We start from the raw sequence: 26826 nt of genomic DNA, 5'->3' as shown, positions 1-26826 counted from the left end.
CAGATATGGCCAACAAAGTAAGGAAATGGTTTGCAAGGTGTGGGGTAGTTGCCAGGACACAGCCAAAACCCCTTGCCTGTGTCTGTGATGGTAATGTCTCGCAAGAAAATTCTGTAGTTCAAAAGGAAATAATAATGGATTCCCAGTATCTGAAAGCTGACAAAATAATAAACATTGTAATAAGCATTCCTTCCAACTGGCCAGGCTCCAATAGACTTTTCAAAGGTACTATTCTGACACTAACTGGGTGTACTGAAATTTAACCACACAGAGTTAGTGCAGATCTGACAGACAGGGCAAGGTCCTCAAGCCTGCCTCACTTCCTACACCAACTATAAATCTTCAGGGAAGGAAGGTGGCAAAGCCACCTGTACTGTGGACATATTGACTATAAATTCAGAGGTTTCTACAGCTCCCCCCTCCACATTCAATAATTCACTAAAACAAGTCAGAGAACTCAGAAAGCATTATATTTACTATTACAGTTTTATTATAAAGGATGCACATGAGCAAGGTCAGGGAAGGAATGCAAAGCTCCTGTGCCCTCTTCTTATGTAATCAGGGCGTGTTGCCCTCCTGGCACATAAATTGTTCACCAACCAGAATGTTCTACTCTGAGCTTGCTATCTACAGTTTTTATTGTGGTCTCACTAAACAGATATAATTGATTAAATCATTGGCTGCACAACTGAACTAAATCTCCGGCTCCAATTCCCTCCCCAGGATGGCCCAAAGTTCTAAATTTCTAAACATGCAATTGGTCTTCCTTCCCGGTGACCAAGCCTCCATCTTGAAGCTACCTAAAGGGCCACCTTGAACTGCCCCATTAGCTAACAAAGACACTCCTATCATTCAGGATGTTCCAAGGTTTCTAGAAGCTCTGTACCAGGAACCTGAGATAAAGACCAGAGAAATTGTTTATTATACCACCAGATGCCATGCCTAAAAAGTTTGTGCTACTTTTCCTAGGTTTTCTCTACTTCTACAACATTCATTTTACCTTAAAAAGTCAAAATTACTAATATGATGGTTGTAACAGAATAAAATCAATATTTGAATTGGTCTTGGTTTGAGAGAAAATTAAGATGTTAGAATGGAGATGGTTGTGGGGATGGGTTACAAACATGATGGGGTGTAAGGAGTGCACTTGTGATAAACACCAGGTGTTGTACAGAAGTGCTGAATCACTGTACTGTACATCTGAAACTACCATGACACTGTATGTTACCTAACTGGAATTTAAATAAAAACTTTAAAAAATGGAACTATCCTACAATCTGGTAACTGCACTGCTAGGTATTTATACAAAGAATACAAAAATATGAATTCAAAGGGCTACATGCACCCGATGCCTGATTTTCCACATGGACCTGGTGGTCGCGGTGTGGGAACTCCAGCCTGGGAGGATGGTGTGCATCCCTTGCTGCGTCATGGTTCTGCTCTGGATCTACAAAGAATTCCTGGTGCCATACATATGCCCTCTGCTTTCCCCCTTTGTTAGTCGCATGTGGCCTAGAAAAGCTCTTCTAAAATCCCATGATAAAAACAAAGGCAAAGCAGACTGCAAGGGTGCAGACATAAGTGGACTGCCAACAAAAGGACCAAAGGAAATCTCTGATAAAAATAAAGACTTAAAGGGATTGTTCTAAAGGATCTCACTGTTTTAAAAACGGACGTGATAATATGAAGCACCTTGCTTGTAATTGTCTCTGACCTTTTTCTGAGACTAGGATTTGGGATAGGTAGCTTAGGTACTTACCCGATACTAATCAGGAAATACATGATATTTATATTTAAAATGTGTTTAGTGGGGCGCCTGGGTGGCTCAGTAGGTTAAGCGTCCGACTTCAGCTCAGGTCATGATCTTGCAGTCCATAAGTTCAAGCCCCACGTCAGGCTCTGTGCTGACAGCTCAGAGCCTGGAGCCTGCTTCTGATTCTGTGTCTCCTTCTCTCTCTCTGCCCCTCCCCCACTCGTGCTCTGTCTCTCTGTCTCTCTCTCTCTCAAAAATAAAAATAAACATTAAAAAAAATAAAATGTGTTCAGTTATATTTAATGATCTCATTCCTGTGTTCCTTTTTCATTAAGGTAGCTTTCATTTCTATTATTGCAGTTATGAATGAATAGAGGGTTTGTGCCAGTAGGCACTGCTACTAAATCAGTACTCAGAAATCCTTGGGCCTCTAGCTTTTGTTCAAGCTCTTTGAATTTGAGCAGAGTACAATGTTACCGTGAAATAGTGCAATGAGACAATGCAGTGAAAGGAAAAGGGGTTTGGGGGGATGCTAAGGACCTGAAACATAAAGATACAATTACTGCTCAATACAACAGAGAAGCTTACTCAGGAGAGTAGTAATTACTGCTTCTGACTGTGAGGAAAATAGAAAAGACAGGAAAATAGGGGAAACACCTTTGAAAAATGTAATACTTTAAAATATCTAATGTACATTATAAAATTCTAATCCTGTTGCATTCTTTCTATTCTTACAAAGTATACCAAATACTCTGTTCAGTGGGGGGGGGGGGGGGAGAGGAAGAAACAGCCTTAGTGTCCATCAACTGATGAATGAATAAAGATGTCAGATACACACACAAACACAAACAGTGGAATATTACTTGGCCATAAAAAAGAATGAACTTTTGCCATCTGCAACAACATGGATGAGCTAGAGAGTATTATGCTAAGTGAAATAAGTGATAGACAAACACCATATGATTTCACTCATGTGGAATTTAAGAAACAAAACAAAGAGCAAGGGGTAAAAAAAAGAGACAGTGAGATGCAAACCAAGAAACAGGCTCTTAACTATAGAGAATGGATAGTTACCAGAAGGGAGGTGGGTGGGGGGATGAGTTAAATAGGGGATTAAGGGGTGTAATTGTTGCAATGAGTACTGAATGATGTATGGAAGTATTGAATCACTATACTGCATATCTGAAACTAGTATTACACTGTATGTTAACTAACTGGAACTTTTTGTTTTTTGTTTTTTTAAAAAAGAGAGAGCATGAGCAGTAGAGAGAGAGACTGTTAAGCAGGCTCCAAGCCCAGTGCAGAGCCCGATGCAGGGCTTCATCTCAAGACCCGCAGATCATGACCTGAGTCAAAATCAAGAGTCGGGTACTTAACTGACTGAGCCTCCCAGGTATCCCAGTAACTGGAATTTAAATTAAAACTTTACAAAATAAGAAAATTAAGATGTTAGAATGTTAACATTTTGAAGAAAATATTTAATTCTTTCATTAAAATTTTTTGTTTGTTTTTGACAGAGAGAGCGCGCGGGGTGCGCGCACACTCAAGTGGGGGAGGGGCAGAGAGAGACACACACAGAATCTGAAGCAGGCTCCAGGCTCTGAGCTGTCAGCACAGAGCCTCACACAGGGCTCAAACCCATGAACTACAAGATCATGACCCGAACCAAAGTCGGCTGCTTAACCAACTGAGCCACCCAGGTTACCCTAATTTAATTCTTAACAATCACATTATTGAGAAGAACTCTTTCATAAAAAGAGCCAGAAATGGATCAACAGTCCAAGTAACTGAGGTACTATGGAGAAGAAGCTCACTAGAAAACAAGAGTTCAAACAACCAAAAGTCCTAAGAACTGAAAAATCAGCGAATGTATTCAAACCATCAAGAATAACAGGAGTTAGAACTGAAGAGTAATAGTGAGTCAAGAGCTAAGATAACTACACGTGCATTGATGGGTAGTGATACAATTTAATGGTATAAGATTAAAAGTTTGGGGGCATTAAGAAAAAGAGAGAGAGAATAATGAAAAGATAAGGACATCTTCTCTTCCTTTCAGGCCCAATGCTATAAGGCCATGGGAGAGGCAAAAGCTAACACTTGACAGGGTTGTAGGACAATCTTATTCTAACTTTTCCCTTTCCCACAGGATTCCACTAGAACAAGATTGAGCAGGGGCACCTGGGTGGCTCAGTCAGTTAAGCATCTGACTTTGGCTCAGGTCGTGATCTCCTGGCTCCTGGGTTCCAGCCCCATGTCAGGCTCTGTGCTGATAGCTCAGAGCTGGGAGCCTGTTTTGGACTCTCAGTGTGCCCCCCACCAAAATAAATAAACATTAAAAAAAAATTTTTTAAAGAACAAGATTGAGCATATAGGAGATTTTGCTGATAATAAATTCCAGAAGGTACATTGGAAGGGTTTCAAGAGTCAGAGGGTTGAGAAAAAGGGGCAAAACAGGGAATATTCTGGAATTTATAGGAATTAAGAATGTAGCATACAGGAAAGGAGGGTGCCAGGGGATTCCTGTAGTGACAGATATAAACAGGAATAAGGGATGATGAAATTAGCCCTAGTGGATTCAAGGAAGATGGAGTGATGAGCCTGCAAGTGTTAGGGAGTAAAGAGGAATGAATCCTAGGACTTGCTCCAAAGCCTCAAGGAAGTCATACTCTAAATCCCAGTACACTCATTGAAAATTAGATGATATTTAACAAACATCATATAAACATACATGCCCACTGACCTGTTAATCTTATTCCAAAAATTTACACAGTATATTCCATGACTCACCAGTTTCATGTCTACATACACAGGCAGAGAATCCGTTAGGACACAGTTGAATTCTACAGCACCACCAATCAACTGGACATAACTGACATGTATAGACTACTTAATTCAATGACAGCAGAACACACATCCTTCTCAGGATCACATGGAGCATTCACAAAGATAGACCACATTCTGGACCATAAAGCACACCTTAACAAATTTAAAAGAACAGAAATCATACAATGTCTACTTTTAGATTCACAATGGAAGCATACTAGTAATCAATAACAGAAGATAAGTGGAAAATGGCAAAATACTTGGAGATTAAAAACACACTTCAAAATAACACATGAGTCAGAGAAGAAATCTCAAGATAAACATTTTCAACTAAATGAAAATGAAAATACAGCTTACCAAAATTTGTGAGATGCAATGAAACACAGCTTTGAGAGAAATTCATAGCCTTAAATGCATATATTAGAAAAGAAGATCTAAAATTAATCATCTAAGCCTACACCTTAAGAAACTAGATTAAGTTTAAAGTAAGCTGATGAAATAATAAATACTTGAGAAGAGGTCAATGAAATTGAAAACAGGAAGTCAACAGAGAAAAATCAACAAAACTAAAAGCTGGTTCTTTGAGAAGACCAACAAAATGGATAAACCTCTAGCTAGGCTAAGAAAAAGAGAGAGAAGACAGAAATCACTAATATTAGAAATTAGGGGCACCTGGATGGTTTAGTCGGTTAAGCGGCCGACTTCAGCTCAGGTCACAATCTTGTGGTCTGTGAGTTTGAGCCCCACATCGGGCTCTGTGCTGGCCCCTGGAGCTTGCTTCTGATTCTGTGTCTACTTCTCTCTCTGCCCCTTCCCTGCTTGCTCTCTGTCTCTGTCTCTCTCTCTCTCTCTCTCAAAAGTAATAAACATTTAAAAAAAAATTTTTAAAGAAAAATTAAACAAGAGACATCATTACAGGGTCCATGGACATTAAAAGGATAATAAAGCGATGCTGTGAACAGCCCTGTGTCCATAAAAATGATAACCTAGATTAAACAGACCAATTCCTTAAAAATCTAAATCTACCAAAGCTCTGGCAACAAACAGGCAATCCGAATAGGCTTCTATTAAAGAAAGTAATCAATAATTAATAACCTTCCAAAACAGAAAATACCAGGCCCAGATGTACTCAATCAAACACTTAGTAAGAAATTATAACAGCACTCCGCAATCTCCTCCAGAAGACAGAAGCAGAAGGGAGTTAACTTACTCTATGAGCCACAATTATCCTAATACCAAAACCAGGCAAAGACATTACAAGACAAAAACTAAAGACCAATCTCTCTCATGAAAGATGTAAAATCCCCCCCCCCCAAATATTAGCAAATGAAAGCCAACAATGCATAAAAGAAATTATACACCATAACAAGGGGGGATTTATCCCAGGTATGCAAGGCTGGTTCAACATTTGAAAATTAATCAGTGTAATCCATCAAACCAACAAGCTAAAGAAGCAAAATCAAATGAGCATATTGGGGCCCCTGGGTGGCTTAGTCAGTTGAGCATCTGACTTCAGCTCAGGTCATGATCTCACCATTCATGAGTTTGAGCCCTGCATCAGGCTCACTGTTCTCAGTGCAGAGCCTACTTTGATCTTCTGTCCCCCTTTCTCTCTGCCCCTCCCCAGCTTGTGCTCTCTCAAAAATAAATAAAACATTTAAATTTTAAAAATGATCATATTAACAGATGCAAAAAAAGTATTTGATAAAATCCAAAACCCATTCATGATTTTAAAAACTCAGCAAATTAGGAATAGAAGGAAAAGTTCATCAATTTGATAAAGAACACTTACAAAAAACCTACAGTTATCATCATACTTAATGGTGAGAAACTTGAAACTCTCCCACCATGTGGTACCTTCTCACCACTGCTTTTCAAGATTGCAGTGGAAGTCCTAGCTAATGAAGATAAGGAAATAAAAAGTATACAGATTGACAAGGGAGAAATAAAACTGTCTCTGTTCACAGAAGACATGATAGCCTATAGAGAAAATCTGAAAAAAAACCAGAAAACATCCTAGAACTAATAAGCTATTACAGCAAAAATTCAGGACACAAGGTTAATGTACAAAAGTCAACACTTTACTATATACTCTCAATGAACATGTGGAAATATAAATTAAAAGCCTATTGCCATTCACATTACCACTCCCCAAAAATGAAATACTTAGTTATAAATCCAACAAAATATGTGTAAGATCTAAATGAGGAAAACTACAAAGTTCTGATGTTTGATATCAAAGAACTGCATAAATGGAGAGGGATTCCATATTCATAGATAAGGGGATTCAATATTGTCAAGATGTCAGCTCTTCCCAACTTGATCTATGGATTCAACACAATTCCAATCAAAATCCCAGCAAATTATTTTGTGGACGTTGAGAAACTGATTCTAAAGTTTATATAGAGAAGCAAAAGACCCAAAAATAGCCAACTCAATATTGAAGAAAAAGAACAAAGTTGGAGAACTAATGCTATCCAACTTCAAGACTTACTATAAAGCTGTGGTAATCAAGACTGTGTGGTGCTGGATAAAGGAAAGACAGATTAATGGACAATATAGAGACAGAACAGACAGGCAGAAACAAAACCACATAAATACAGTAAACTGATCTTTGACAAAAGAGCAAAAGCAACAAGACAAAACAAATAAAAAAAAACACAATCTTTTCAACAAATAGTGCTGGAACAAGTGGACGTGCACAAGCAAAAAAAAAAAAAAAAAAAGAATAGATATAGACCTTCATAAAAACTCAAACGTATCACAGACCTAAACCTTGATGACCCTGACTATGGCAATGACATTTTAGGCACAACACCGAAGGCATGATCCATGAAAGAAACAATTAAGTTGGGTTTTCATTAAAATTAAAATTAAAAACTTCTGCTATGCAAAAAAGAATAAGGCAACAAGCCAAAGACTAGGAGAACATGTTTGCAAAAGGCCTCTGATAAAAGACTGTGATCCAAAATAATACAAAGAACACTTAAATCAATGATAAGAAAACAACCTGATTAAAAAACAAGCAAAAAATGTGAACAGTACACGTCACCAAAGAAGATGACAAGTAAGCATATGAAAAGATGTTCAGTGGCACCTGGGTGGCTGAGTTGGTTAAATGTCCGACTCTTGATATCGGCTCAGGTCACGATCTCACCAATCAAGAGACTGAGCCCCGCGTCAGGCTCTGCACTAACAATGTGGAGTGTGCTTGGGATTCTGTCTCTCCCTGTCTCTCTGCCCCTCCCCTGCTTGTGCAGGCGCTCACTGGTTCTCTCTCTCTCAAAATAAACATAAAAAGATGTTCAACATCATATGCCATTAGGGATATGCAAATTGAAACGAGATACCACTACAAACCTATTAGAATAGCCTAAGTCCAAAACACTGATAACATCAAATGTTGGTGAAGATGTGGAGCAACAGGAACTCTAACTCACTGCTGGTGGGAACGCAAGATAGTACAGACACTTTGGAAGATAGTTTGGCAGTTTCTTACAAAATTAAACATACCCTTAACCACATGTTCCAGCAATCAAGCTCCTTGGTATTTATCCAAATGAACTGAAAACTTATGTCCACAAAAACTCTGCACACAGATGTTTATAACAACTTTATTCATAATTGCCAAATTTGGAAGCCACCAAGATATCCTTCAGTAGGTGAATGGGTTAATCAACTGTGGTACATTGGACAATGGAATATTATTACTCAGTGCTAAAAAGAAATGAGCTATCAAGGCATGGTAAGACATGAAGGACTCTTAAAATGCATATTACTAAGTAAAATGAGCCAATCTGAAAAGGTCTCATACTATATTATTCCAACTATATGACATTCTGGAAGAGGCAAAACTATGGCAACAGTGAAAAGATTAGTGGATGCCAGGGGTTGGAGGTAGGGAGGGATGAAAAGGCAGAGCACAGGGAGTTTTTACATCAGTGAAACTATTCTCTGTGATAATACAATGACAGATACATGTCATGTACAACACCAAGAGTGAACTCTAATGTAAATTATGGAGTTTGAGGGATAATGATGTACCAGTGTAGGTTAATCGATTTTAACAAATATACCACTCTGGTGCAGGATATTGATAGTGGGGGAAGCTATATGCTATGGGACAGGGTATATGAGAACTCTCTGTGTTTTCTGCTCAATTTTGCTGTAAGCCCAGAAACTGCTCTAAAAAACAAAGTTTATTAATTAAAAAACAACAACAACAACAACAACAACGAACTAGGAAGGTTCTATTTCCAGAATTACTAAGTACCTACTAAACTGACCTTGTAGTAGTTATAATCTACTTACACATAGTAAGTATTTAATAATAAATTGAACTGTATGGAATAAATAGACCTACTTTCAAGTCAACAGGCCTCACATTACTCAACAGATTCCAGACTTAAAATTAAAGTTGAAGGGTCTTAGGACATCCTGTGGACCCAAATATCACGATGTATTAAGACTGGAGGATATAATCTAATGTGAAGTTTGATTTGCATGGAACAATCAGTGCTGCTTTTCTCAACATCTAGGTAAGTAGAGAGTCTACAGCCATGAATTGGGCTTTTAAGTCAATTCTTCCCTGGGTCTGAGGCCCACCTGGATTTTCTACAGTGATCTGGGGAGAGATGATGATGATGACAGGTCACATTTATGGAGTACAAACTATGTTACATGTATTAACTCAAAGCTAGAGTCTACAGCCCTAGACAGGCTGAAAAGAGCAGATGATGTTCTCAATCAAAGCCACCTGAATAGGGAAGATTTAGTCCTGAACTGCCAGGAATCTAAATAGAGAGACAATCATCTCAGAGAGGAGCAGGCACTAGTAACATGCGCAGAATTCACATTATAGTTATGAAATAATGTATAAGGTCTATACAAGCTAAATTTATTTCTATAGATGAAAAGGCCAGGTCAGAGATATATGCTGTTTTTACAAAGTTCCAGTGTAGAGTGCACATAACCCAGTCAATTTGAGGGGGAACATACCTAAACACAATGAGAGCTTTACTTTACAGGCTCAGTATGCCTCCAATTCCCTGGTCCCCCCTGTGCACTTGTGGTGTCTTCTAATATGAGAGTTAGTGTTTGAGAGTTTTATTGATTTCTGGAGAAGGGCCATGAGCACACTGAACAGCTGGATTTGAGCCCAGTAAAGTGAGACCTTTGTCCCAAGGACAAAAATCAATTTCAGAACCACAAGACTCTCATTGTACTTAGACAACTACTCCACATGCACCCTCATTTTCCTTCCTCCAAAGACACAGTAAACTGTGAGAAAAGAGACAAACCCAAGTGAAACAGGTCTGTCTTATCTGGCTTGATGACGAGCTGTTTCACTGCTGTGGTTTTTGTTTGTTTTTTTAATGTTTATTTCTATTTTTTTTCCTATTGTAATCTGTACTTTTATGCTATTTTTTTTTAATTCTCTTTCAATTCCTAAACATATATCCTTAGTTGAAATATTGCTCTATGCTCTGTGGACAATTTACAAACACTTAAAATACTTTCCAGGAAAATTTCATTTCATTTCAACTTGTGAATCCTTTAAGCCTTTTTTTTTTTTTTTTTTAAATATCCAAGTTAGTTAGCATACAGTGCAATTATGATTTCAGGAGTAGATTCCAGTGATTCATTTCCTATGTATAAGACCCAGTGCTCATCCCAACAAGTGTCTTCCTTAATGCCCCTTGTCCATTTAGCCCATCTCCCCACCCCTAACCCCTCCAGCAACCCTCAGTTTGTTCTCTGTAAGAGTCTCTTATGTTTTGTCCCCCTCCTTGTTTTTGTATTATTTTTGCTTCCCTTATGTTCATCTGTTTTGTATCTTAAATTCCTCGTATGAATGAAGTCTTATGATATTTGTTTTTCTCTGACTAGTTTCACTTAGCATAATACCCTCTAGTTCCATCCACAGAGTTACAAATGACAAGATTTCATTCTTTTTGATTGCCGAGTAATACTCCATTGTATATATATTCACCACATCTTCATCCATTCAGCTGTCAATGGACATTTGGGTTCTTTCCATACTTTGGCTATTGTCGATAGTGCTGCTATAAACTTTGGGGTGCATGTCCCCCTTTGAAACAGCACACCTGTATCTCTTGGATAAATACCTAGCAGTACAATTGCTGGGTCATAAGGTAGTTCTATTCTTAATTTTTTGAGGAACCTCCATACTCCTTTTCCAGGGTGGCTGTACCAGTTTGCATTCCCACCAGCAGTGCAAAAGAGATTCTCTTTCTCTGCATCCTCGCCAACATCTGTTGCTCCCTGAGTTGTCAATTTCAGCCATTCTGACTGGTGTGAGGTGGTATTTCATTGTGGTTTTAATTTGTATTTCCCTGATGATGAGTGATGTTGAGCATCTTTTCCTGTGTCTGTTAGCTATCTGGATGTCTTCTTTGGGAAAGTGTCTATTCATGTCTTTTGCCCATTTTTTTCACTGGATTATTTGTTTTTTGGGTGTTGAGTTTGGTAAGTGCTTTATAGATTTTGGATACTAACCCTTTACCTGATATGTCATTTACAGATATCTTCTCCCATTCTGTTGGTTGCCTTTTAGTTTTGCTGATTGTTTCCTTCGCTGTGCAGAAGCTATTTATTTTTATGAGGTCCCAATAGTTCATTTGTTTATTTCTATTTTTGAAAGAGCACAAGCGGGGGAAGGGCAGACAGAGGGGAAGGGCAGACAAGCGGGGGAAGGGCAGACAGAGGGGGACAGAGGATCTGAATCAGGCTCTGTGCTCACAGCAGTGAGGGCTTGAACTCACGAACTGTGAGATCATGACCTGAGCGGAAGTCAGAGAGACACTTAACCGCTGACCCACCCAGGGACACCCAGGTGTCCCGCTTTGGTACTCTTTTATTGCCCAAAGACTGACAAGGCCCATGGCTTACCAAACCCAGGCAGCAAGCTCTAAGTGGCTTCCCACGGTTTCAAGCCTGCTCCATTTCCATTACCCCTAGGTCTGGAATTTCCACTGTAAATAATGTAGCAACGAACAGTGTTTAACCGTGCAGCAACCCCTTTAGCAAACGCTCCCCTGGGATGCAAAAATACATGTCTAGGCTAAAATATATGTCTAACTCAAATGAAGTCTTCTGCCTTATAATTTTTTTATATTCCTCAGTCATAGGTAAATAAATCAGTCCTCATACTGGCTAGAGGAGCTCACGTTCCAAAAGGAGGAGAGTCTGAATACATGAGATCATTTGCTTCAATTTCAGTATGTGAAATCAATACCAACATAAATATTCCTCTCACTTTTGTTGACTCCTTTTCTATTTTTTATGAGTTTATTTAAAAAAAATTTTAATGTCTATTTTTGAGAGAGAGAGAGAGAGAGTGAGCATAAGCAGGGGAGGGGCAGACAACGAGGGAGATACAGAATCCAAAGCAGGTTCCAGGCTCTGACCTGTCAGCACAGAGCCCGACACAGGGCTCAAACTCACAATCCATGAGATCATGATCTGAGCCAAAGTCAGACACTTAGCCGACTGAGCCACTCAGGTGCCCCTGTTGAATCCTATTCTAACAGAGAGAAAGTTATCAGGAGTTCCATGAAGCAGAAAACCATCTTTGTGAGGACTTCCCCTTGGCCATGGTAGGACAAAATGTTAATGAAGCCCTCTTCACATGGCCCCAGATGACTAGAATCGTAACACACTCTCAGTATACCAGAACAGAGGCCATGAACCCAGGATACATACCTGGCCCCAAGATATGTACAAGACCAAAAGAAAAGGTGGCAGGTTAAGGCAAAAAACACCTAAGTCAAAAACAGACTGAACATATTCTCCCATAGAAAGCATGCCCATGAATTCTGTATGCCTCAGTCAGCCACATGAAATGACAATGTGATGTGCTGAACTACACAAAGTGAGAAGTAGGAAAGAAATTAGGCGTCACTGACCACTCTTTTCATTCTGCCTGTCCTTTTTATCATTCCACCTTTCTTAACCTTCAAGCACTCACCTGTGTGGCCATGGAGTGGTGAATGTGGCCGTGGTAGTGTAGGTGATGTGCTAGAGGTCACAATCAAACTCTTACGGTTACTTGTCCGACAACTGCAATGAAAACACAAATGTCAGTTATAACAGGGGCCCACCTTGGGCTCAAGGAACTTAAATGGCTATTGAAGAACAAAAGGGTGACACCATTACATGAGCTGAGCAGTATACCACTTTCAACTGAACCAGGTCAGCAAATCCTGTTTGCCCCAGAAAGATTTCATAATTCATTGTGTTCCACCTTATAATAATTTGTCACCGTCTTGACTTTTGTATTACTACTGCACTTTTCCAATGTTTAGATTTTGCTTCCCAAGAAAACACAAGGAGCTCCTCTAAAGGTAACAACCATGTCTTAAATAGTTTCTAACGAAGAATGATCATGGTAAATTTGATTTAGAAAACAAAAAATACAAGTCACATTCTCATATCTCATAAAAATTAATGTTCTTGCCATAAAAATAAAACCATTAACTTAACCTGTGAAATTTATTTCTTAAAAACTGCTTAATCACTGAATGAAGTAATACTTTCATTTCACCATAAATTTTAGAACAGGCCTGGGTTCCTTCTAAAAACTCTTTCCATTACATGTTAATGCCTGAGGCTTTTTCTTGTAGTTGGGAGAAAAACAAAGCATGATGAAAAGCCACCTTATGCTGTACCTGCCAATGAAAACTGTATATAAATTTATTTGAAAGGCAATTTTGGAAGCTTGCCATTTATATTCATCCAAATATTTACCAAATACCTACTTTGCACCAGACAGTGTTCTAGATGCTAGGGAAGCAACAAGAAACAAGAGAAAGTTTCTGTCCTCAAACTGGCGTACTGCTTGAAGAAAGACAAAGATAGAGGAGTGGAGGGAAGGGGTAGAATGTTCAAGAAATAGTAAAGTGGGTGACAGGAGGGGAGAATGACAGGAAAAGGAATAGCTTATAAAGGCTATGGGGGTAGGTCACAGCCAGACTCTGTAGGACTGGTAGACGGTCATAAAAAACTATTGGAAATGTGAGGAGAAACTACTGAAAGGATTGAGGTCAATCTCAAGAATGCAATTATGATTAGAAATAATAAATACTCTTTCCTAAGAAACCATGAGGACGAATCTAATCATGTCTTACAGCCCTCATTATCTCAGTCACCATCATATCTCCAAGCTTTGCTTTCTCAATTTGACACAGTCTCCCTCTATTCTCTGATCTTCCAACAAAAAAGCTTACACTGTGCCTCCCATGAACTCATTCTGTCGTCAGCAAACTCCCTATATTCTCAACTTCTTTGTTCAAAAATCACTTTAAATTCTAGTTCTAATTAAAACTTGGCCCAACACACACACACGACACCACAGTCCTGGTGAAATCCCAACACTTTCAAACCCAGCTTTCCATCTATTTTACAACCGCACTCAGGCAGCTGAAGATTACTAAAGAAAAATCCAAAGTCATGCTGGCTACTGTCTCTTTATATTTATGATGATAAATATCAAGTGGGTCTCATTAACCATACTACAGTCACCTAGGCAATGTGCGCGCTCGCTCGCTCTCTCTCTCTCTCTCTCTCTCTCTCTCTCTCTCCAAGACAACTAATTTGCACCTTCTCTCCAAACCTCTAGTACTCCTTCCCCAAATCTCATCCTCATATGCTGACTTTGCTTTTTATCCAACTGGGTGTAAAAAGAAACAACACAAGGGGCGCCTAGGTGGCTCAGTCAGTTGAGTGTCCAACTTCGGCTCAGGTCATGATCTCACGGTTTGTGAGTTTGAGCCCTGCGTCAGGCTCTGTGCTGACAGCTCAGAGCCTGGAGCCTGCTTCAGATTCTGTGTCTCCTCTCTCTCTGCTCCTCCCTTGCTCACACATTCTCTCAAAAATAAATAAAGATTAAAAAAATATATATTTCATATTCCTGCTCTACAAATCCACCAACCTAAATTTGTACCCATATACTCATTTCTTATCTACAACAGCAGAAGGAAGACCATACTCCTATTGAAGGCAACTCCTTGAATCTCCTCCTTAAGAAGTCTGCACCTCCACTGCCCTCCCTCTCCTATGCCATGAATTTCTACTTCTTACTGAACCATTCTCATCATCATAAAAACATGCTGTCATTTCTTCAATCTCAAGAAAATAAAAAGAGGGGTGCCTGGGTGGCTCAGTCAGTTAAGCGTCCAATTTCGGCTGATGTCATGATCTCACGGTTCATGGGTTCGAGCCCCGCATCAGGCTCTGTGCTAACAGCTCAGAGCCTGGAGCCTGCTCTGGATTCTGTATTCCTCTCTCTCTCTGCCCCTCCCCACTCAGGCTCTTTCTCTGTCTCAAAAATAAATAAACATTAAAAAAAAATTTTTTTAAAGAAAGAAAATAAAAAGAAAATCTTTCACAGACTTCCCTGACTTGTGCAGTTCTTTCCTCCCCTGTTTAGGAAAGAGTCCATGTAGGTAATTCTGTACTTGTCACTTTCACACCTTCATTTCCTATTGTCTTGTTAGTCCATTCTAAACAGTCATCCCCATCTTTGCCATTAAAACCACTGTTATCAAAATCACCAGTGATTTTGACCCTCATTTCATGTAACCTCTCAACATCATTTGCAGTTTCAACTCCCTCTTTAAAAAAAAAAAAATTGGGATATAATTTGCATTCAATAAAATATATAGATCTTAAGTGTTCTGTTCAATGAGACAATTATATATATCCATATAACATCCAAAACAAAAGATGGAAATATTCTATTACCCCAGAAATTCCCATGTGACCCTTTTCCAGTCAACCCCCTCGTCCCTCAACTACTTTCTTCTATCACCATGTTATTAATTTTGTTTTACTGGATCTCCTATAATTAGAATTGTACACCATGTATTTTTGTGTGTGTTTGGCTTCTTTTGTTCAACCTAATATGTGTAACTCTTCCTGAGATACTTTTCTTTGTTTAGTTTCTGGGACCTGATGATTTCCTGGTTTTCTTCCTCTCACTAGCTGCTCATATTTTATTCTCCTTTACTTGTTCCTTCTCTTCCTGACCTCTAAATAATTTAGTACTGAAGCTCAGATGTGAAATATCTTTTTTCTCTACCTATACACACTCCCTAAATGATTTTTTTCCAGTTTTCCAGTTTTAAATCTTTGATGTTGATGATACCCAGCATTTTATTGCTGACTCTGTGCTCTCTCCTGTGAGTGCAAGACTCATATATTCAAGTGCCTATTTGACATCTCCAACTGGATGCCTTAAAAGGCATCTCAAACTCACACTTCCACAACAGAGCTCTTGAATTTCTAAAATCCGCTACTCCTCCCTACATTGTACTATCTCATTGTATGGAACCACCATTCCTCCAGATGCTTAGGCAAAAACCTATGAATCGTTGCTTATTCTCTTTTCTTCACACCCACATCCAAAACAACCAGCAAGTTCTGTGGAATTATACCCTAAAAATATATCCTGTGTCCAAGCCATTCTATTTCCAATACTACCACTACTTCAGTTAAAGTCTATAAGATATTTTTTCAAAATTTTTTAATGTTTATTTATTTTTGAGAGTGGGGGGAGCGAGGGAGGGAGGGAGGAACAGAGGGAGAGGGAGACACAGAATCCGAAGCAGGCTCTGAGCTGTCAGCAAAGGGTCTGATGCAGGGCTTGAACTCACAAACTGTGAGATTGTGACCTAAGCTGAAGTCGGATGCTTAACTGACTGAGCCACCCAGGTGCCCCAAACTCTATAAAAGATTCCTAAATGATTTTCCTTCCACTTTTGTTCTTCTTACTCATTCCCCTGCCCCTACCAGTCTATTCTTCACCTCAGCCATAGTAATATTTTAAAAACCATAGATGAAATTATGTGAATTCCTTGTTTTAAAACCCCAATGGCTTCCCATCATACGTGGAATATAATTTGGACTCCTTACCACAGTCATTCAAATTAACCCTACTGTAAAGAATTTTGGGGGGCACCTGGGTGGTTCAGTTAAGCATCCAACTCTTGACTTCAGCTCAGGTCATGATCTCATGGTTGTGAGATCGAGCCCCACGTCCAGCTCTGCGCTGAGGGAGCAGAGCTTGCTTAGGATTCCCTCCCTCTCTCTGCCCACCTCTCCCCCTAGCTCACATGCACACTTGTGCACACATGCACGTGCTCCTTCTCAAACTAAATAAACCTAAAAAAAATTTTTTTTAAGAATTTTTTTTTGGGGAGCACCTGGGTGGCTCAGTCAGTTAGGTGTCCAACTTTGGCTCAGATCAAGATCTCTTGGTTTGTGGGTTCAAGCCCCACATCACGCTCTGTGCTGACAGCCCAGGGCCTGGAGCCTGCTTTGGATTCTATGTCTCCCCTCTTTCTCTGCTTCTTCCCCACTCATGCTCTGTTTCTCTTTCTCTGTCAAAAATGAATAAGCATTTAAACAAAAAGATTTTTTTTTTTTAAATTAAGGCTCTTAGGTAAGGTTTTGTATTTTGGGTTTTCTTAAAAAGAATCATACCTATGCTTATTCAATCTCTTGTTCTAAGGGCAAGTAAGATCTAAATATTCTCAAGAAAATAAACTCTAGACCCTTCAAGTTCTGAACATGAGACATTTTACAGAATGTACATATGAAATTATACTGACCATTGAAAAGCTAACCCAGATCAAAGGAATCCTGAGTAGAAAGATATCTCAGAGACTTCTGTACTTCAGGTCACTATTCCCTCAACAGTTACCCTTCCCTCCTTGACTTACTCAGTTTTACCCAATTTTTAGAAAGTATGAGCTCAGATTAGGTTTTATGTGAATTTTCCTTTATTCTTTCAAGCAGAAAAATGTTTCTCTTCCTCGCACCCCCTTAGCACTTGTGGCTTATCCTACTCACAGTCTTAGTGTCACTGTGGTACACTAGAAAGAGATAGGACTTTGCAGTTAGAAGATCTGAGTTTGAGATTGGCTGTTTGACCTTGAACAAGCCTCATAAATTCTCATGCTCTGGTGTTCTAAAATATAAAATGAAGATAATATAAACCTTATGTGTCATTCTGGACTTTTCTCTTTCTTTTATATATCAACCCATCATAAATTTTGTCGGCCTTAACATCAAAATATATCCAAATTCTGATCATTTCTTACTTCTTTCACCATTACCACCTTGGACCAAGCTACCATCATCTTTTATTTGAATTAAGTAAAATAGCTTCCTCACTGGTATTCGTGTTTCCACTCTTGTTCCCTTGTCATCTATTTTTAACAAAACACCCTTTAAAATATAAATCAGAAAAGACTTCCACTTCCAATCATGATGGAATAACAAATAATATATTTACCCTCTCACCTTATATAACTAATAAGCTGAATTAAAAAAAAAACAATTTTCAGACATTGGACAAGTAGTAATTCAGGACAGTGATCGCTAAGAGAAGGGATTACCTGAGGTTACTATCTGAAAAGACCTCCCAGCAACAGTGCAGGGAGGACGTGACCTGCACAGGGCCTGTCAGTGTCCCTGAATTGAAAAAACTACCCAAGAGAAGGAGGTGAAAATTCCTCAGTGTATACATAGGGTTAGGAATAGTTTGTGTTCCTACCAGTCAGAAGGAGAAAACCTGGTAATTCATGGTACAGCAGCAAGAAAATATTAGTCCCAAATGTTACTCTGGTCTTACCTAACAAAGCTTAAAAGCAATCCTTAAAAAGATCAAACTATTTCCAAGTAACTTAACTGTGTCCCAGAACAAGGCTCAAAAATATGGAAAGCAATAAAAAATGACATACCTGATAAAGGGTTAGTATCCAAAATATATAAAGAAGTTATAAAACTCAACAACCTCCCCCAAAAATAATCCAGTTAAAAAATGGGCAGAAGACATGAATAGACATTTTTTCCAAAGAAGACATCCAGATGGCTGACATATGAAAAGATGCTCAACATCACTCATCATCAAATACAAATCAAAACTACAGTAAGATATCACCTCAAACCAGTCAGAACAGCTAAAATTAGTAACACAAGAAACAGCAGGTGTTGATGAGGATGCAGAGAAAGGGGAATTTTCTCACACTGTTGGTGGGAATGCAGACTGGTGTAGCCACTCAAAAACAGTATAGAGATTCCCCAGAAGGTTAAAAAATAGAACTACTCTATAATCCAGCAATTGCACTACTAGGTATTTACCCAAAGGACACAAAAATATTAATTCAAAGAGATATATGCACCCCAATGTTAATAGCATCATCATCAACAGCCAAATTATGGAAAGAGCCCAAATGTCCATTGACTGATGAATGGATAAAGAAGATGTAGGGGCGCCTGGGTGGCGCAGTCGGTTAAGCGTCCGACTTCAGCCAGGTCACGATCTCGCGGTCCGTGAGTTCGAGCCCCGCATCGGGCTCTGGGCTGATGGCTCAGAGCCTGGAGCCTGTTTCCGATTCTGTGTCTCCCTCTCTCTCTGCCCCTCCCCCGTTAATGCTCTGTCTCTCTCTGTCCCAAAAATAAATAAACGTTGAAAAAAAAAAAAAAAAAAAAAAAAAAGAAGATGTGGTGTGTATATGTGTGAGTGTATATATACACAATGGAATATTACTCAGCCATAAAAAAGAATGAAATCTTGCCATTTCTAATGATGTGGATGGAGCTACAGAGTATTATACCAAGCAAAATAAGTCAGACAAATATCATATGATTTTACTCATGTGTGGAATTTAAGAAACAAAACAAACGAACATAGAGGGAAAAAGAAAAAAAAGAGAAGAAAACCAAGAAACAGATTTTTAACTATAGAGAACTGATGGTTACCAGAGAAGAGGTGGGTGGGGGGATGGGTTAAATATGTGATGGGGATTAAGGAGAGCACTTGTTGTAATGAGTACCAGGCACTGTATGGAAACATTGAAATCATTCAATTGTATACTCGAGACTATTATTACATTGTATGGTAACTAAATTGAATTAAAAAAAAAAAAGGAATATGTTCAGCATATAAGCTAAAATTCATAGTTGTATATATAATAAAAAAATTACTAGACATGGAAAAAAGTAGGAAAATACGACCCATAATTAAGGGGGAAATCAACAGACCCAGAAATGACACAGATGATAGAATTAACAGAATATTAAAACTGTTATTATAAATATATTTCATATTTTCAATAAGGTATAGGAAGGTATGAACACGTAAAGGAGAGATTATAGATGACATTTACAAAACACACAAAAAAACTTCTAGAGATTAAGAGTCTCAGATGAAAATTAAACTGGATGGCACTAACAGAGATGAAGCACTGCAAAAGGAAAGATTAGCGAATGTAAGCATAGCAAGAGAAACTATGCAAAATGAAACAGAGGAAAGAGAATTTTTAAAAATGGAAAGAGCAAAAGTGAGCAATGGGACAACTTTAAGAAGACTAGATGAGTAATTAGAGTCTCTAAAAGGGAGGGAGGGACATAAAAAATATTTGAAGAAATAACTGCTGAATAATTTCTAAATTTGATGATAATTATAAACTCACAGATTCAAGAAGCTCAATGAACCCCAAGCACAAGAAGCATGAGGTGGGGCGCCCGGGTGGCTCAGTCAGTTAAGTGTCCAACTCTTAATTTTGGGTCAGGTCATGATCTCCTGGTTTGTGGGATTGAGCCCCATATCAGGCTCCACGCTGACAGCATGGAGCCTACTTGGGATTCTCTCTCTTCCTCTCTGTCCCTCCTTGCTCATTCTCTCATAAATAAATAAATAAACTTAAAAAAAAATAGAAACATGAGTAACCAGTGTACATCATAATCAAATTACTTAGAACCAGTGATAAAATCTTAATAGCACCACATAGAAAAATTATGTAATACACAGAAGCACAAAAATAACAATGACAACAGATTTCTCATTAGAAAAAGATGCTAGCCAGAAGACGGTAAAGAAACATCTTAAAGTACTGAACCCTTGGGGCGCCTGGGTGGCGCAGTCGGTTAAGCGTCTGACTTCAGCCAAGTCATGATCTCGCGGTCCGTGAGTTCGAGCCCCGCGTCAGGCTCTGGGCTGATGGCTCAGAGCCTGGAGCCTGTTTCCGATTCTGTGTCTCCCTCTCTCTCTGCCCCTCCCCCGTTCATGCTCCGTCTCTCTCTGTCCCAAAAATAAATAAATGTTGAAAAAATAAAAATTAAAAAAATAAATAAATAAAAAGGAAAAAAAAAAAGTACTGAACCCAGAATTTAATACCAAGCAAAAATATCTCTCAAAAAGGTAGTCAAAATAAAGACTTTTTTATACATACAAAAGAAGAATTAATTCATTACCAACAGACCTGTACTATGATAAATATTAAAGAAAGGCCTTCAGGGAGAAGGACATGACACCAGATAGAAATCTGGATCTACACAAAGGAAAGAAAAGCACCAGAAATTGCGAATATGCGGGTCAATATAAATCACTTGTTTTTATTTTTAATATCTCTTTACAGGATAATTGAGTTTTAAAGGAAATATAATTTACTGTGGGCTTTACATACATATGTAGATATAAAATGTGGGACAGCCACAGCACACAGGCTGGGAGGGAAGAATGGAAGTGTACCATTGTGAGGCTCTTACATTAAATGTGAAGTGATATACTACTTGAAGGTAAACTGCGACAAGTCAAAATTTTATATCTAAACACTAATGCAACTACCAAAAAAAGTATAGTTAATAAGACAACAAAGAAAATAAAATGAAATCATAAAATATACTCAATCCAAAAAAAGGCAGGAAAAGGAGAAAGGAAAAAACAAGTACAGCAGGACCAAAAAGAAAACAAATAGCAAGATAATAGACTTAAGCCAATTATACCAATAACCACATAAAGTATAAGTGTACTATACATACACTGTCAGATTGGACAAAATAGCGGGACCAAACTATATGCTGTTTATTATTTGTGGCAGCCAAACCTAGAAACTACCTCAAATATCCACTGACATGAATGATAAATCATAATACACCCATATAGTAGACAACTACTCAGCAATAAAAAGGAATGAACTACTGATTCACACAGTGGTTAGATCACAAAATAGGCTGAAAGTAAAAAAAAAAGCCAGACATAAAAGAGTACATACTGAATGATTCCATTTATATAAAATTTAAGAAAATGCTAACTAATCTACAGTGACAGCAGATTAATGGTTGCCTGTCCAGAGGCAAGGGAGGGATTATAAAGAGGCATGAGGAAATTTGGGGGACTTATAGATAGGTTATCTTGACTGTCATAATGGGTTCACAGATGTATCCACATATCAAAACCCATCAAATTATATGCTTTAAACATGTATAATCTATTATGCTTCAATCATACCTCAATAAAGTTCTAAGAAAAAAAATTTTTATAATGTTTTTTATTTATTTTGAGAGAGCACAAGCAGGCAAGGGGCAGAGAGAGGGGAACACAGGTTCTGAAGCAGGCTCTGTGCTGACAGTAGTGAGCCTGATGTGGGGCTTGAACTCAGAAACCACAAGGACAAGATCAGAGCCGAAGTTGGATGCTCAACTGACTGAGCCACCCAGGTACCCCCTAAATTTTTTAATATAAGCAGTATCAAAGTTACTCTTCTGCTTAAATTCTCCCTGTCTCACTGAGAGTAAAAGTCAATGCTCTTATAGCAGCCTACAAGACTCTATGTGGTCTGGATCTCCATTTCCTCTCTCCCTTTTACTCACTCTATTCCAGATACATGGGCCTCCTCCCTTTCCTTAGAGTATGCCAAACCTTTACAAATGATATTTCCTTTGCCTATGTTTGCTCAGATAGCCTCATGGCTTGAACCCTCACCTCCTTCTGTCTTTCCTCAAGTGCAGTCTTCTCAATGAATTTTCCCCGAGTCATTCTATTTAAAATGTAATCTCCTCCCCAAACTCTCTATCTCCCTTTCACAATGTATTTTCTCAACAGAACTTACCACTATCTAACATACTATATATTTTGCACATATTGTTTGCTGTCTCTCTTCCCATTAAATAAAAAAAATTTTTTTTAATATTTATTTATTTTTGAGACAGAGAAAGGGGGAGGGGCAGAGAGAGAGGGAGGTATGGAATCCGAAGCAGGTTCCAGGCTCTGAGCTGTCAGCACAGAACGTGACACAGGGCTCAAACTCCTCAACTGAGAGATGACCTGAGCTAAAGTCTGACGTTCAACCGACTGAGCCACCCAGGCACCCCTATCTCTCTTCCTATTAGAGTCTAATTTCTAGGGGAGCCTGGGTGACTCAGTCGGTTAAGCACCTATCTTTGGCTCAGGTCATGATCTCACAGTTCATGGGTTCAAGCCCCGGGTTAGGCTCTGTGCTGACAGCTCAGAGCCTGGAGCCTGCTTCAGATTCTGTGTCTCCCTCTCTCTCTGCCCTTCCCCTGCTTGTGTTCTTTCTCTGTCTCAAAAATAAATAAACATTAAAAAAAAAAAAAAAGAATCTAATGTCCAGGAGGCCAGGCAGGGGCTTGTGTATGCTTTGCTTACTGCTGTATTCCTCAATTCCTAGAACACTGCCTGGCACATGGCAGGCTTTCAAAATGTACTTGTTAAATGAACGAGTGGATGAATATGCTTTGTTACAAGGATTAAAATAAAAGAGGATACTTGTATACCTGGCACATGAAAGATATATCAAACCATTATGTTTAAACTTCTTGTGTATGAAAATGGAGATCTCTTGGCACTGCAGGGACAGATAATTGATTCTAACTTCATTTGCCATGATTTTATTTAAAATTTAAAATAAAATCCCCAACACTAAAGATCATATTTCCAAGCCACATGCCTTTTTATGAAGGTACACATAATCTCAATTGGCAAATCTGTGACAGCTGCCAGGGGAAAAAAAAGGTCAGACATCCTGGTAAAGATGCCATGACTCAGCTGAGATACAAAACAAGGAACTGGCTAATTTTTCCATTTCAACAGGCTCTGGCCATTTCCCCAGGATCATAGAAAATAAAGAACAGGTCTTAATTCCTTCATCCCAGTAAGACAAAAGTACTGGATGTTTACAGAATCAGCCATGCTAACTTTCAGCTGATGGGAGGAAACCTAGATGCCCCCCCCCCCCCCCGAGCTGATGCTCTGTTGCCTATTGCAAAGACTGTGTTAAACCAGACTGCTGCTCAGTACTATCCCAGTCACTTGGTCACTTGAGCAAGACCTGACATTTCATCCTATAAGCTTCACACAGTCATCTCAGTGGATGGTGGTAGCAACAACTAAAGCTGTGCCATCTCTTTGATACCATCGAATTATGGCCATATTTGGAGAGATCCCAGCCTTCAAAAATTCCTCCTTCCATCTACTAGCAGGTATTAAAATCTGACCCCTGCTTCCCTCCTTGCAGGAGCTGCTATAAACTCATTTAGGAGGTCTGCTTCCCAGTCTGAAGCAATACAGGGTACAGAGTAGGATGCATGGTCTGCAGGCTCCTTATACCTCTCCAAACCCCAAATCCCACAAGTCCAAGTGCTCCTAGAAACTTGAGAACTCTGTAATTGGCTAACACATGGCTACTTCCCTTCAGAATTTAGAATGAGGAAAAGGCCACTTCTGGTTCATTAAGTACGATCAATAAAATATAGAAGAATTTGGGGTCATTTAAGTAAGGTCAAGTACTTCCAGATGTTATTTCAGAGTAACAACCATGATAATGTCCCTATAAAGACTGAAAAGCTAGACTTGCAAATTCATTCTATGAGGTCAGCATTACAAATAAAAACACTACAGATAAAACCAGATAAAAACACTACAAAAAAAAAAAAAAAAACCAGGTCAATATCTCTGATAAACATAGATGTAAAAACCCTCAACAAAATGCTAGCTAATCAAATCCAACAATACATTAAAAAAAATCCACCCACCACAATCAAGTGGGATTTATTTCTGGATGCAAGGGTGGCTCAATATTTGCAAATCAAATAACCTGACACATCACATAAACAAGAGAAGGGTTTAAAACCATCTGATCATTTCAATAGACGCAGAAAAAGCATTTGACAAAGCACAACATCCATTCTTAAAAAAAACAAAAAACCCTTAGCAAAGTAGGTTTAGAGGGAATGTACCCCAACATAATAAAGGCCATATATGAAAAACTGAGAGCTTCCCCCTAAGATCAGGATGTCCATTCTCACCACTTTTATTCAACACAGTACTGTAAGTCCTAGCCACAGCAATCAGACAAGAAAAAAAGGCATCCAAACTGGTAGGGAAGAAGTAAAACTTTCACTATTTGCAGATGACATGATACTATATATAGAAAACCTGAAAGAGTCCACCAAAAAACTGCTAGAATGGATACATGAATTCAATAAAGTCACAGGATACAAAAACAACATACAGAAATCTGTTGCACTTCTATGCACTAATAACGAGGTAACAGAAAGAGAAATTAAGAAAACAATGCCATTTATAATTGCACCAAAAAGAATAAAATACCTAAAAGGCCTGTATTCTACAAACTATAAAACACTGATGAAAGAAATTAAAGATGACACAAAATAATGTAAAGATGTTCCCTGTTCATGGACTGGGAGAACAAATACTGCTGAAATGTCCATATTACCCACAGCAATCAACAGTTTTAATAAAACCCTATAAAAATATCAACAGGGACGCTGGGCTGGCTCAGTAGATACAGCATGTGACTCTTGGGTTTCAGGGCTGTGAGTTCGGACCCTATGTTGGTGTGGAGATCACTTAAAAAAATAAAATCTTTAAAATTTTTTTAAAATGTTTATTTTTGAGAGAGAGAGACACAGAGTGAGCAGTAGAGCCGCAGAGACAGAGAGGGAGACGCAGAATTAGAAGCTGGATCCAGGCTCTGAGCTGTCAGCATGGAGCCTGACACGGGGCTTGAACTAACAAACTGCAAGATCATGACCTGAGATGAAGTCAGACGTTTAACCAACTGAGCCCCCCAGATGCCCCTAAAAAAACAAAATCTTAAAAAAAATTTTTTTTTCATAGAACTAGGAGAAATAATCCTGTGTTTGTATGGAACCACAAAAGACCCTGAATAGCCAAAGCAATCTTGAAAATGAACAACAAGGGGAGCCTGGGTGGCTCAGTCGGTTAAGCATCCGACTTCGTCTCAGGTCATGATCTCATGGTTTGTGGGTTTGAGTCCTGCATTGGGCTCTGTGTTGACAGCTCAGAGCCTGGAGCCTGCCTCTGATTCTGTCTCCGTCTCTCTCTGCCCCTTGCCTGCTCATGTTCTTGGTCTCTCAAAAATAAATAAATGTAAGAAAAAGAAGAACAAAACTGCTGGTATCACAATCCCAGATTTCAACATTTAATAAGATATAATACAAAGCTGTAGTAATCTTAACAGTATGGTACTGACACAAAAATAGGCACATAGATCCATGGAACACAATAGAAAGCCCAGAAATAAACCTATGATGATATGGTCAATTAATCTTTGACAAAGAGACAATATTATACAATGGGAAAAAGACAGTCTCTTTGACAGTGGTGTTGGGAAAACTGGACAGCTACATAAAAAAGAATGAAACTGGAGGCGCCTGGGTGCCTCAGTTGGTTAAGCGTCCAACTTGATTTCGGCTCAGGTCACAATCTTATGGTTCATGAGACTGAGCCCTGCAGAGCCTGCTTGCCATTCTGTCTCTCCCTTTTTCTCTCTCTCTCAAAATAAATATTTAAAAAATAATAAAACTGTTTATTAAAAAAAGAATGAAACTGGACCACTTTCTTACACCACACACAAAAATAAACTCAAAATGGATTAAAGATCTAAATTTGAGACCTGAGACCATAAAAATCCTAGACGAGAGCGCAGGCAGTAATTTGTTTGGCATCAGCCAAGGCAACACTTTTCTAGATATATTGCCTGAAGCAAGGGAAACAAAAGCAAAAATAAACTACTGAGGCTACCCCAAAATAAAAAGCTTCTCCACAGCCAAGGAAACCATTAACAAAACTAAAAGACAATCTACTTAATGGGAGAAGTTATTTGCAAATGATATATCCTATAAGGAGCTAATATCCAAAATACATAAAGAACTGATACAACTCAATACCAAAAAAATAAAATAACCCAACTTTTTAAAAAGCAGACATAAACAGACTTTCTCCAAAGAAGACATACAGATAGCCAACAGACACATGAAAAGATGCTCAACATCACTCACCATTAGGGAAATGAAAATCAAAATCAAAGTGATACCACCTTAGACACATGTCAGAATGGATAAAATCAAAAACACAAGAAACAGTAAGTATTGGTGAG

General features: G+C 38.7%; 2 protein-coding genes across 10 annotated transcripts in view; one reads left to right on the top strand and one right to left on the bottom strand.

Moving 5' to 3' along the window:
• The window catches only part of MAST2 (microtubule associated serine/threonine kinase 2), a 222635-nt gene that overhangs the window by 43034 nt on the left and 152775 nt on the right, over window positions 1-26826 (bottom strand). For all 9 annotated transcript variants that reach the window (XM_023258635.2, XM_023258637.2, XM_023258636.2 and 6 more), the window contains one exon: window positions 12567-12658. In XM_023258635.2, coding sequence (XP_023114403.2) covers window positions 12567-12658 — 92 coding nt within the window. The remainder of the gene's footprint in view (window positions 1-12566; window positions 12659-26826) is intronic.
• LOC102901608 (UPF0729 protein C18orf32 homolog) lies at window positions 1407-1649 on the top strand. The gene has a single exon (XM_045034862.1). It carries the CDS (start codon window positions 1407-1409, stop codon window positions 1647-1649), a length of 243 nt encoding a protein of 80 aa, XP_044890797.1.

Source organism: Felis catus, chromosome C1 (genome assembly GCF_018350175.1).
Source record: "Felis catus isolate Fca126 chromosome C1, F.catus_Fca126_mat1.0, whole genome shotgun sequence".
Taxonomy (NCBI): Eukaryota; Metazoa; Chordata; class Mammalia; order Carnivora; family Felidae; genus Felis; species Felis catus.
The sequence above is the reverse complement of the archived record's forward strand: the minus strand, read 5'-3'. Positions and strand labels throughout refer to the sequence as shown.